This window comes from Octodon degus, unplaced genomic scaffold, assembly GCF_000260255.1.
Source record: "Octodon degus isolate 3935 unplaced genomic scaffold, OctDeg1.0 scaffold00107, whole genome shotgun sequence".
In the NCBI taxonomy this organism is placed as follows: domain Eukaryota; kingdom Metazoa; phylum Chordata; class Mammalia; order Rodentia; family Octodontidae; genus Octodon; species Octodon degus.
Genome location: NW_004524683.1, coordinates 3,057,533 through 3,070,892, shown reverse-complemented (window position 1 = coordinate 3,070,892; position 13,360 = coordinate 3,057,533). Strand labels below are relative to the sequence as shown.

General features: G+C 36.9%; 1 protein-coding gene across 1 annotated transcript in view; it reads right to left on the bottom strand.

Annotated features, from left to right (window-relative positions):
* Nucleotides 1–13,360, bottom strand: part of Faf1 (Fas associated factor 1) — a 424,408-nt gene that overhangs the window by 337,146 nt on the left and 73,902 nt on the right. Inside the window, exon 3 of the mRNA XM_004639141.1 lies at nucleotides 1,554–1,600. Coding sequence (XP_004639198.1) covers nucleotides 1,554–1,600 — 47 coding nt within the window. The remainder of the gene's footprint in view (nucleotides 1–1,553; nucleotides 1,601–13,360) is intronic.

The window sequence follows — 13,360 nt, the reverse complement described above, 5'->3', positions numbered from 1 at the left end:
AGAAGAATGTATGCAGTGTGTTAATTATTGAAACTGTCCTACCAATTTGATTTGAAACTGTCTCATTGCTATTTGTTTATCAATAAAATTATGGCAAAAAAAAGAATAAATTTTGGCAGCTGAAACAGAATTTGGAAGCTGCTTAACTGTACACTGAATTTAGAATAAAAAGTGAACATTATTTTACCAAATTGAAGATTTGGTGGCATTTTAAGGAGGTGCAGTGCAACCCAACATAATAAATAAATGAAATTGAATTCAAAAAAATATGTAACTTAGTAAGCAAAAAGCATTATCTGTAATGAAAGAGAAAGAATGTTTCAAGAGAAAAGGGAATTTCTACAGGTCACTCAAAGGAAATACTATCCTTGCAAGATGTATCTAGTATGTATTCATAACCCAGCAGCCAAATCCACAATGGTACAACAAAAATTCTGGCACAAGCACTCCGATCTTTCTAAACTAAGAAATTTTTAAATGAGCGTGAAAAAGTAATTATCTGGTTTGCTTTCTATTTAATATCTTCAATATAACTAACTGAGTGCTTTTGACTGAACAAACAAAACAAAAAGCTGGCTGCAGACTTTGGAAATCAGCTACATTTACTCTGAACAAAACCCCTGAAAACAATTTTTAAAGAGTGGTGGAATATATATGCCTCACCTTAAAAACAACTGATCATTAAGCTTGGTCAGATACTGAGCAGAATTTTGCTTCCATCCTAAGTATGTATAGTTTCCTATAAAGTATATTACATAATTCAGCATGAATATTTTAATGTTGTTGCAATGGCATTTTTCTGCTTCTCAAAAACAATGTTTATTTCTAGTGGGCTGTTTCTGTTTGCCTCTTCTACACTTAAGCAGATCATGTTTCAGTAATTTAGAAATCAGGCCACCAAAACTCAAGCCAAAGTTTGAATTGTGGGTGGGAAGGTGTCAAGTAAGTAAATGACAACATGAAAGAAGAATGCTTTCACCTCCTATGACTTTATAGTATGTTCTTTTAATCTAAAATCAGAATCTACAATTTTAAGTTATTAATTTATTTTTAACTTAAATACGTTTTAACTGTTTCAGTTTTCTTGGCTTCATACTCCAAATTTTACCTTCACTGCTGAAAGTTATCATGTGATTTAGAAACCAAAATAGGAGGGCAGCCGATTTAAAGTTAAGCTTGGATACAGCCCAAATAGATGATAGTCATATTCTGTGACTACTGATCGTATCTGTTTCTTACTCCCAATCAATGGCTTAAAAAGATTCAGTTCCCTCCATCCCATGAATTAAAAAGAAGCTCTTGAGAAGCTTTCTTAAAATTAAAAAGAAGCACCTTAAAATACAGTAGTATTCAACTTGAAAAAAATATTTGTAGTTAAAAGTTGTAGACTGTGGAGACTATAATTAACAAAACCTACCAAAAAAAATGATTATGTTAATGAACTTATACAATAAAAATCAAAAACTCAACTAAAAAGTGAAATAAAAACTAACAACTTTCTCCTTTTCCCCCTCTGCCAAACTGGCATCTTCTATTAAGCCATTACAACATACCTTTGCAGAATGCCATTTTCCTGGGGTATTACGCCATTGATAGCTGCCTGCAAACAAGAAACAAGGATCATTTAAAGAAAAAGCTAGCTGTCCAAGGAGGATGGGTAACACTATAAAGGGAAATAAGTATACTTCAAAATATTTGTATACGTATTATACTAAATATTTAAACAAAATACTATTTCCTTAATGATGTATAATGTTCTCTATTAAATGGCAATTTCTTCATAACAAAGCAGTATCTTTGAAAAAATTTTCAACATGCATTTGGCACATATTACCATCAAACCCTGAGTCATGAAAAGGTAACTCCACAATCCGCATTCAAGCAAACTCATAAGCAATGTTTAAGGATATTAAAACAAGTAAAGCAATACCTTCAGTTAATCATTTTAACATGTTTTCCTTCATCAGATTGAAAGAAACAAGATATACAAATCACACACAAAAATCTCCATGAGAATACAAAAATTAGCTTAAGAATAAAATTCATGCCGGGGAGATGGCTCAGTGGAATAAGTGCTTCCCTGGCAAGTGCAAGGGCCTGAATTTGATCCCCAGTTCCGCCAAAAAGTAAAATAAAATAAAATTCATTCTTTCCTGTTACAATCAGTAATCTTAGTGGAAAAAAATATATTGAGAACCAAAGAATGGAGAGGCAAAAGTTATCTGATAAACCTCATACCACAAGTATATCAGGTCACAAAAAGCAATATTACAGAAAAAGTTCCCTTATATAAAATGTTCCTGAAACTGGTCTCTAAGCTAACAAGTCACCAACTTGCAATAATATAGGACACATATGACATGCCATTGATGTTTATGAAGGCTACTAAGAGGCAGGCAGTCACTTCATGGACTGTGGACAACTCACTATAGAATGTCACTGAAAACGTGTGTGCACAATCTTGCCCAACTCTTCCTTTGTACCAGACCAATTTTTATCTCCCTCCCCTTTCGCATCCACATAAATGTGAAAAAAAAAGAAAAAAAAAAAAAAGAAAAGAAAAAAAAACCTAAAACACTTAATACTGATTCAATAATTTATCAGCTGCCTGAAAATCAACTTCAAAAAGGAGTTCATTTATTTTGTGAAACATTAACTATTTGGCAGAGGTGGATCAAGTTTACAGTGGTGTAATAGTGAACAAAAAGCAGAATATAAGTGCTTGTTATAAATTCTGTCAGCTATAATATTCCATTGACAAATCCCAAATAAATCAACAGATAAATGAAGACAGAGGATACCAATACTGATGGCTTATAAAAAACCTTTAAGGCAGCCAAAGCCCAGGCCTGGCGAGTGTCTGGGAGAGCTCACGTGCTCCCCTGCGCCAGCTGGACCCCTCCAGACCCAGCCCAAACCCAGCATGTGAGTGAGATCTCAGCCATGCTCTCAGGACCCTTCCGAACCCCTCTAGAACCAGCCCAGGCCCGGCATGTGAGAGATAACTTCCACTGCGCTCTCTGGAGCCCTCCAGACGCAGACCACACCCAGATCCAGTAAGGGTGTGGGAGAGCTTCTGTGCTCCCCTGTGCCCGCTGAGTCCCTCCAGACCTAGCCCAAGCCCAGTGTGCAAATGAGACCTTGAGCCGTGCTCTCAGAACCCCTCCAAACCCCTCCAGAACCAGCCCAAGCCAGGTGTGTGAGAATTTCCAGCACATTTTTGGGACCCCCCCAGACACAGCCCAAGCCCAGGCCCGGCAAGTGTGTGGGAGAGCTTCCATGCTCCCCTGCGCCCACTGGACCCCTACAGACCCAGCCCAGGCCCACTTATGAGTGAGTCCTGCAGTCCTTCTCTATGGACCCCTCTCTAGACCCAATCCAGGCCTGGTATACAGGTCTGGTGTAAAACTCTGCGGCTGAAGTCCCTGCAGAGAGGCTAGGAACCAGAAACACCCAGCTAATCCTGGAGGACAACATCTTGCCAGAGGGGCAAAATGGGTTCACTTCCAAGGGCTGCAGCAGGAAGAAGCTGAGCATAGCAGCCAGACCCAAGCCAGGCACAACTGGTAGAATTCAAACTTTGCAGATCTGCACCCAATAAGCTGAGACACTTTGCTAGACTCAGATCTATAAAAGCATCCTCCCTCTTTCTCTCTTGACTGAGACAGGGGCAAAAGGTAACCGGGGTAAACTAGTTTGCATGGAAAACACCAGGTATATCAAGGGGAGGCAATCAGACAGAACTTAGTGGAAATAACTTAAACACACATTCCCAATTTAATATCTGCTTTGTTATATAGACATAATGATTGATCTTACTGTCTAAAATACAAACCCACTAGTTATCCAAGTTTGTCAATTGCTAAATATCATTACGTATTACTAGTGTTCCTTATTATAGTTCTGTAAATACAAAATATAACTGCCTTAATCATATAATCTCTCATATATGAATTTCAGCAGGTGCTAAGGTTATAACTGCACCAAAGCTCTACACCAAAAGTCAGAGGACAGTACTATACAAAATGACAGGATAAAAGAGCAAAAAGCAATCTCAAGTCATGAGCCGACCCAGAAGAAGTGCAGAACACACTAGCACAGAAGAAATTGGGAATCACACAGCCGAAATGTCTCAATTAATAGTGTCTGAAGTAAAGAAACAACTGCAGAAAAGCATAGAAGACCCCAGATCAGAAAAAACCACTGAAATAGAAAAAGAAATCTCTGAATTAATAGTGTCTAAAGTAAAGAATCAACTGCAGAAATGTGCAGAAGAAATCAGATCAGAAATAATCTCTGAAGGGGCTGGGGAGATGGCTCAGTGGAATAAGCGCTTCCCTGGCAAGCGCAAGGACCTGAGTTCAATCCCCGGTTCCGCAAAAAAAAAAAAAAAGAAATAATCTCTGAAGTAAAAAGGGTAACTATAATGAAAAGAATAACTGCTTTTCAAGAAAACACTGATTAAAAAAAAAAAAAAAACCAAGAAATTAGAAAAACGATGGAATCCTTGAAAGAGCAACACAGGAAAGAAATAGATCACATTAAGCAGGGGCAAAGAGATAAAAAGGATGTAAAAATCTCAATCACAAGCTTGCAAAACCATTTGAGTGAAAGTGAAGACAGAGTTTCAGGTCTTGAAGACACCAAAGCAGCTAGTAAGAAAAGATCAACTAGAAAAAGAAAAGAAGAAAAAAAACCAACTAGGATGCAGGAAAAACTGATCACCTGAAAGACAGATGAACAACGTGAGACTAATAGGCATCAGTGAGAAAGAAGGAGTCAATACAAAAGATATAAAAAGAATATGGGCAGAAGTAATAGCAGAAAACTTCCCAAATATGAGGAAACATTCATCACTTAAGCATACAGAACTCCAAAGAACATTAACCCAATTAAAAACACACCAAGGGGGCTGGTGAGATGGCTCAGTGGTCTAAAGCACCTATTTAAAACAAGCTTAGCAAAGCACAGGGACCGTGGTTCAATCCCCCAGCACCACATGCCAGCCAGCCCCCACCCCCTGGTGGGCTGAGCTGAGCTGGCCACACACACACACACACACACACACACACACGCATAAATAAAAAATAAAAAATAAATTAAAAAAAAACACACCAAGTCATATAATAGTCAAGATTCCAGAAATCTAGCACAAGAACAATATACCAAAAACCAACAAAGAAAAAAAACAGATCACATTCAAAGGAAAACCCATCAGAATAACGGCTGACTTCTCTTCACAAACCATGAAGGCAAGAGAGCATGGAACAGAGTACTTCAAGTCCTCTATGAAAACAAATTCCAGCCCACACTACTGTACCCTGCAAAACTCACTTTCAAGTTTGATGGAAAAGTGAAACACTTTCATGACAAAGAACAGCTAAAGAATTTCATGACGACAAAGCCAACCCTACACAAGCTACTAAAAGCTGTTCTAGAAAAAGACCAAAACGATCAGAACTCCACGAACAAGAACAGAAGGAACCCACTAAATACGGCAAACAATTAAACACAGGAGAAAAAGGAGTAAATAACAGGAGGAAAATAACATGTAAATCGTAAGTCAATACATCTCAATTATAACCATCAATGTAAATGGACTCAATTCACCAAGTAAAAGAAATAGACTAGCACAATGAATTAGGAAACAAAAATCCAACAATATGCTGTATACAACAAACACACTTAACTCATAAAGATATTCATAGGCTAAAAGTAAAAGGATGGGAAACAATACTATACATGCCCCAGTACCTCAGAAAAAAGCAAGGGTAGCAATCCTGTTCTCAGACAGTCTCAACCTCAAACCAAGAATGATCAAACAAAATAAAGAAGGCCACTATATACTGGTTAGGGAAAAAATTCAAGAGGAAGAGGTAACACTTAGAAATATATACACACCAAGCACAGCAGCACCCAACTATATAAGACAAGTCTTAATGGACATGAAAAATCTAATATCTAATACCACAATCTTAACAGGAGACCTTAACACCCCCTTATATCAAAAAGATAAGTCAGGCAGAAAAACATTAGCAAAGTAGCAGCAGAACTGAACCAGAGCTTAGAACAAATGAACTTAGTGGACATATGCAGCGTTCCACCCAACCACAACTAAATACACATTTTTTTTTTCAGCTGCACATGGGTCATTTTCTGAAATAGACCACATACTAGTCCATAGGGCATGCTTAAGTATATGCAAGAAAACAGAAATTATCCCATGCATATTATCTGGCCACAGTGCAATGGAACTGGAAATAAGCGACAAAAGAAACCAGAAAGACCCCATAAATGCATGGAAATTAAACAATACCATACTCAGCAACCAACGGGTCACAGATGAAATTAAAGAAGAAATTGAACAATATCTGTAATTCAAAGAAAATTCAACCACAACTTGTCGAAATATATGGGATGCAATGAAAGCAGTTCTTACACGGAAATTTATAGCTCTGACCTCACAAATTAGTAAAACAGAATGGGAACAAATAAACACCCTAATGCTGCACCTTCAACATCTAGAAAAGGAAATGAAAACCACACCCAAAGCATAAAGACAGGAAGAAATCACAAAGATTAGAGCACAAATTAATTCAATCAAGATGAAGAAAACAGTTCAAAGAATTAACAAATCAAAAAGCTGGTGCTTTGAAAGATTAAATAAAACTGATAAGCACCTAGCTAACCTCATCAAAAACAAGAAAAAAAATTCAAATACAAGCAATAAAAAATGAAAAGGGTATAATTACCATAGACTCAGTGGAAATTCTGAAGATTATCAATAGCTACTTTGAGAATCCTTACTCTCACACAATAGAAGACACAGAACAAATGAACAGATTCCTAGAAAGGTACAAATTACCAAAACTGAATGAAGAAGATATAAAAACTCTCAATAACCCAATAACAGCCCATGAAATACAAAATGTAATTAAAAAACCTACCGACAAAGGAAAGTCCAGGTCCTAATGGAATCACAGCTGAATTCTACAAGAAATTTACAGAAGATATAATCCCAATACTCCTCAAACTCTTCAATGAAATTGAAAAGGAAACAATCCTCCCAAAATCATTCCTGGAGGCAAGTATTACACTGATACCAAAACAAGGGAAAGACACAAGTAAAAAAAGAGAACTATTAAGCCAATCTCCTTCATGAACATAGATGCAAAAATATTCAATAAAATCCTAGCAAATAGAATACAGCAAATTTTCGAGAAAATTAAAACCATGACCAGGTAGGATTCATCCCAGGGATGCATAAGGATGGTTCAATATATGCAAAACTACAAATGTAATACACTATAACAATATAGCCAAATCCAAAAACCACATGATCATCTCAATTGATACAGAAAGGGCTTTTGACAATGTCCAACACTAATTCATAGTCAAAGTCCTACAGAAAATTGGAATAGATGGCCTCTACTTCAATCTGACAAGAGTCATCTATGACAACCCAACAGCTAACATAATTCTAAATGGGGAAAAACTGAAACCTTTTACTCTCAGATCTGGTAGAAGATAAGGATGTTCTCTATAACCACTCCTATTCAATATAGTTCTGGAATCATTAGCTAGAGCCATTAGATGAGAGAGAAATAAAAGGAATAAGAATAGGTAAAGAAGAAGACCCATCATTATTTGCAGATGACATGATACCTTACTTGGAAGACTCAAAAAACTCCACCAAGAAGTTACTAGAATTGATACACAAATTCAGTAGCATAGCAGGATGCAAAGTCAATACTCAAAAGTCAATAGCATTCCTCTATACAGATACAGACTGAAAGGGAAATTATAGAAACAATACCTTTTACAATAGCACCACGGGAAATGAAATACCTTGGAATTGATCTAACTAACAAAATCAAAGATCTATTCAACGAAAATTACAGTACTCTGAAAAAAGAAATCATAGAGGATTTCATCAAATGGAAAGATATTCCCTGATCCTGGATAGGAAGAAACAACATTGTGAAGATGGCCATACTCCCAAAATTGCTTCACAGATTTAATGCAATCCCTATCAAAATACCACCAACATACTTCACAGACCTATAGAAATTCCTAAAATTTATCTGGAACCAGAAAAGACCTAGAATAGCAAAGGTAATCCTGGGCAACATAAACAAGGCAGGAGGCATTACAATTTCTGATTTGAAATTATACTACAAAGCTACTGTGATAAAATCAGCATGCTATTGGCAAAAAAAAAAAAAAAAAAAAAAACCAGACCTGAGGATCAATGGAATAGATCAGAAGATGCAGAAGCCACTACAAACACACTTAGCCACCTTGTCTTTGACAAAGGGGCCAAACATACTCACTGGAAGAAAGACAGTCTCTTTAACAAATGGTGCTAGAAAAACTGGCTTTCTCTATGCCAAAAAATAAAACTTAACGCAGGTCTATCACCAGGTAAAGTCAAAATGGATTAAAGGTCTAAACATTAAAACACAAATACTAAATCTCCTGGAAAAGAAAGTAGGAGGAACCCTTAAAGACATAGGGGTAGGCAAAGAGTTTGTGAACAAAAATCAAATCTCATGGGTAACACTTGAAAGAATTAACAACTGGGAACTCTTCTTATTGAGAAATTTTTCATGTCGAAAGAAATTACCAACGAAGTGAAAAGACAACCCACAAATTGGGAAAAAATCTTAACTAATAAACACTCAGAAAAAGGTCTGCTCTCTAGAATTTATGAAGAACTAAAAAACATTAGGGTCCCAAAATTTAAAGACCCAATCCAGAAATGGGCATCCGAAATGAACACACACTTCTCAGAGGACGAAATTATAGAATCGAATACATATATGAAAAAATGAGCAAAAATAACCTTTAAGTTTCAGAGGCCAAGTATTTCATCCTACCAATGCAAAAGTGACTAATACAATGATGCTAAAAAAGAAATAAAATTACCAGAGCTCAGAAAAGTTTTGGTTCACACTTTCTCTAGGGAATGCCAAAGTACAATGGCAAAAACATTAAGGATTTAGAAAATACAAACTTTGAAACTAGGGCTGTAATGACAAACTAAGAAATGCATGTCACAGTAGGTTGTTTTTTATCACTGAAAGTGCTACAAGTTTTGTCATCAATGACCTAGGCTCTATTAATCTGATTACCTCACTATATTCACTAAAGTCTTAGTTTTTGCTTATGTAAATGAAATAAGATTATATCCTCAGCCAAAATAGGCTTTCTTTTTTGTTCCTCAAAAGAATAATTTTTCTGTTACTTAAGGTCTGAAAATATTCTCTGGTCGTACTATCCTTTTGTATTTTTTTGTCTGGGTAAATCCTAACATCATCAGTGGTACTTTTGTTGAATACACTTTCTCAAAACATTCTTCGCTGAGCTAAATATGTAGCTCAGTGGAAGAGCCTTTCATGCACAGCATATGAGTCCCTTGGTTCAGTCCCCAGCACCATCCATAAAATTTTTTATTGATCAGCAATTTATCTAATTAGGTGTATTCTCAAATGAAGTCCTGTACTTCATAGTAATTATCACAACTTGTAAATTATTTGGTGATTATTTTTAAATGTCTTTAATTTACTAAAGGAAAAAGACTAGTGAAATAGATCTTTGACTGGGAAGTAAGGAAAGCTTCCAAACAGAAACAGCATTTCATTTGCTGCTATGATGTCTCTCGGGTAGATGGTTGTTCAAAAAGAAGGGGGTGGTAAATGATAGCAAGAGACAGGAAAAGGAATATTGTGGGACTGTCCTGCTTCAAGGTTGTATATGGTGAGATTTTTGGACTTAGGCGTAAACATAAGAAGTATATAATTCTTTATGCCTGTTTTTAAAATATATTTTAATTGTTAAATGTTTTTTATCATATTTTGTAGGGACTTAAAATTCAACATATCAATACTTGATGAAAAATACCTGTTCCATATTATGCCTAAGATGTTTGATATGCAGACAGATAGTGAGATTAAGCTTAACAGCCTAAGTTGTATGGTAACAACAATAAGCTTGTCTTCTGGATGGTTAACAACCTAAGTTTGCAGACCAAAATTAGAGAAAAAGGAGGGCTGCAAGGAAAGCCAACATTTTGGCCCTAGCCTTCTAAGGTCAATTAAGACTCAGGACATATGAGAACTTGTACTGTAACGTCATGTACCTCGGTAGTGTCCCAAATTTTCTGATCAAGAAGATTATGGGGCCAAAGAGGAAAGTGATCGATGATGTACAGTGTGCCTAGGGAGACTCACCTGGGGGGAGAGAAAACATTCCCTCAGGCTTTCACAGAGAGCACATTGGCCAAGCAATGGCCGTGACTCATCCACATGGCTGACACTGACAAAGGTTCTACAATCTGAGGTGCAGGATCTCAGGATAAATCCTGAGGAGATTTCGCTGACCTTATCAGACCCAAAAGCTACAACTCTTGTTGCATAGGTCCTCCTTTACCTTGGTCTTAACCATCCAACAGAAAAGTATAAAAATGAAATAGAAGAAGTAAAGCCATGCTGTTATGTTGAGCTATAGGGGTCTCAGGTCAACAATTTCTGACATTGCCAGTCACGCAGAAGACCCAATACTACTATGGGTTACTGGACTCTTTTAGAATATTTTGCTGAGTTGACACATCTATAATATTCAAATAACGGAACTTAACAAAAAAAGGGTATACAGATGAATGTCCATTTTGTATCTGTGTATTCAAAGTGGTTAGGATAGATATATAGTTACATTTTCTTAATGAACAGAGTGATTTGTTCTAATGGTGTTTGTAAATAGGATATCATGTCCGCATTTGAACAGCAATTAACCCACTAGGAAGAATGTATGCAATGTGTTAATTATTGAAACTGTCCTACCAATTTGATTTGAAACTGTCTCGTTGCTATTTGGTTATCAATAAAATTATGGGGAAAAAAAAAACAAAGAGAAACAGCATTGATTTGAGCTTTAGAAACAAGGATTTCAGGGGGCCTGCCCCTTAGCTCAGCTCTTTAAGTGGTTGCTTCAACAAAGCAGTCAGGCTCATGTTGCTATGGTTCGATCCCCACAACTCAAGCCAGCCAAAGCTGCCCGTAAGGCATTCACAGCGCAAAAAAAAAAAAAGGTTTTAGATTAGCTAAAATTTTAACATGTTAATTTTGCGGCAACAGTGCCACTCTGGAGTGTGTTAATTGCCAACTATGTACCAAGCACTATTCTAGGAAATAGACACACTAACAAATGCAAAATTCTACTAGTAAGAACAAAATATATTCAATGATTAATCTGTTCAAAACACGAATGATACTAAAAGGTAGAGGTACAAAAATTAATTTAAAATTCATAACTAGATTAAGTAAAGTAACATTTGTATAAAAGCAAATTAATGAAGCCCTGAAAATAATTCACTTCTCTACCTTTGTAAGCTCTCATCTTCAGTGAAAAAAGGGGAAAAGAATTTTCAGAAACTCATTAAAAATATAACATACAAATGGAAGAGAGAGAGAGATAAAAGACCAAATATGTGACAGTGGGAGTGAAGAAGGAACTGTAAAGAGCAATAGATGAGCTGGGGAGATAGCTCAGTGGAATAAGTGTTTGACTAGCAAGCACAAGATCCTGAGTTCAATCCCTGGTACTACCAAAAAAAAAAAAAAAAAAAGAATAAACAAACCTGAAAACATAAAAATACTCTAATATATGTAAAAATACACTACTAAGAAGTCCAAAAGGCCAAAAACAGATGGGAAGTAAAGTATAACTGACTCTTGAAATATTAAGTGTACAAATATTGGCTGAAATAAGTTTTGGGGATTATTTAAGAATTACAGAGGGGCCAGGGAGATTGCTCAGCAGAATAAGCACTTGCCTAGCAAGTGCAAGGACCTGAGTTCCATCCCCAGTTCTGCCCAAAAAAGGAAAAGAGTTACATATCGTTTGTTTATGGCTAATAATACAATGATAATCATCTTTTTATGGCATTAAAAGGTTGGTAGCTCATGAGTAGAAAAAGAAAAAAGAGGAATTATCTCACACAATGGAAATCTTATGGGGAAGGGATGTAAAGTTGCCAAAACTTAGAATTACATGCACTTAAATTTGTTTTATTCCGTTTTTAACAAAATTGGTTTACCAAAAAAGAAATGAAAAAGAGGGGCATGGAATGATAGAAAATGCAGTGCCCCTCTCTCCATTTAACCTCAGGGCCTGGAGTAAAACAGTTCCAGCACTGGGCATGGCAGATAGATGATATTTTTTAAATTCTGAATTTCTGAAATCTGCCAAATGGGCAAGACAATTTCCTATTCCAGAATAGAAAAGAAGTTTTGACAACACAGTCTCAATGTCCAGGGTCCAATCCAAGTTGGTGAGACAGCTGACAAAAGGGACAGGAAAAAGTCCCTAGGAAGAAAAGAAAGGCATCCACGGAGACTAAGAGATCAATGGCCCTGGTACTACGTACAAACACCTATCAGCAGATGCCAGAAAAGAATTTGAGTTCTTCCAGAAAAGATAGGACCTCATGGTTGAAGAAATGGTGGAGACCCTCATAAATAACAAGGAAGGGCTGGCAAGATAGCTCAGCGGACTAAAGCACCTGCTTAGGCAAAGCACACTGAGAATGGGTGTGGTGGTGCAGGCCTATAATCCTAGCGCTTGGGAGGCTGAAAACAGGAGAATCACTACAAGACCATTCTACATAGTGAGACACTGTAGACCCTGTACTAAATACATTTAAAATAAAAAATAGAGACCCAGCAAGCAATGGCCTAACCTTCTTGTTCATTAAAGAGATGAAGGTTACTGGGCCTAAAGGAAGGAGCTTAATGTCTTCAGAATAAAGGGAAAAAGAAAGCCCCAAGATGGAGGATCAGGAGGCCTCATGGCTAGGAAAGGAGGGAGAAGCAAATATTCTAGGACACAGGAAATGGAGGAAAAGAAATGGGGGAGGGAGCACCTCTGGGAGAGAGGAGGAGGAAGAGAAGCAGGAAAAAGAAACTTGGGGTAGAGGAGGAAGAAGAGGAAATGGAAGAAGAAAACTGGAGGAAAGAGAAGAAAACTTGGGGAGAGGAGAAGGGAGATAGATGATTTGGACAGAAAAGAAAATTAAGCAGCAGAGGAAAAATCAAGGATGAACAAAGAGGAAAAGCAGCAGCAGAATGGAGAAGAAAACCCAAGCACAGGAGAAAAATAAGTCTCAACATAGTATGAGCAACTAGTTACTTAAGGAGAGGGAAAAGTTGGCGCAGCCCCAGGAGACACATAACACTAAGAAGGAAGAAGAAATAGCTGCCTCCAGAAAGAAATTGAGATACCCCTCTGCCCTTATATTCTCATTCAGTCTTATATTCTCATTCATTCTCTCTCTCTCTCTCTCTCTCTCTCTCTCTCTCTC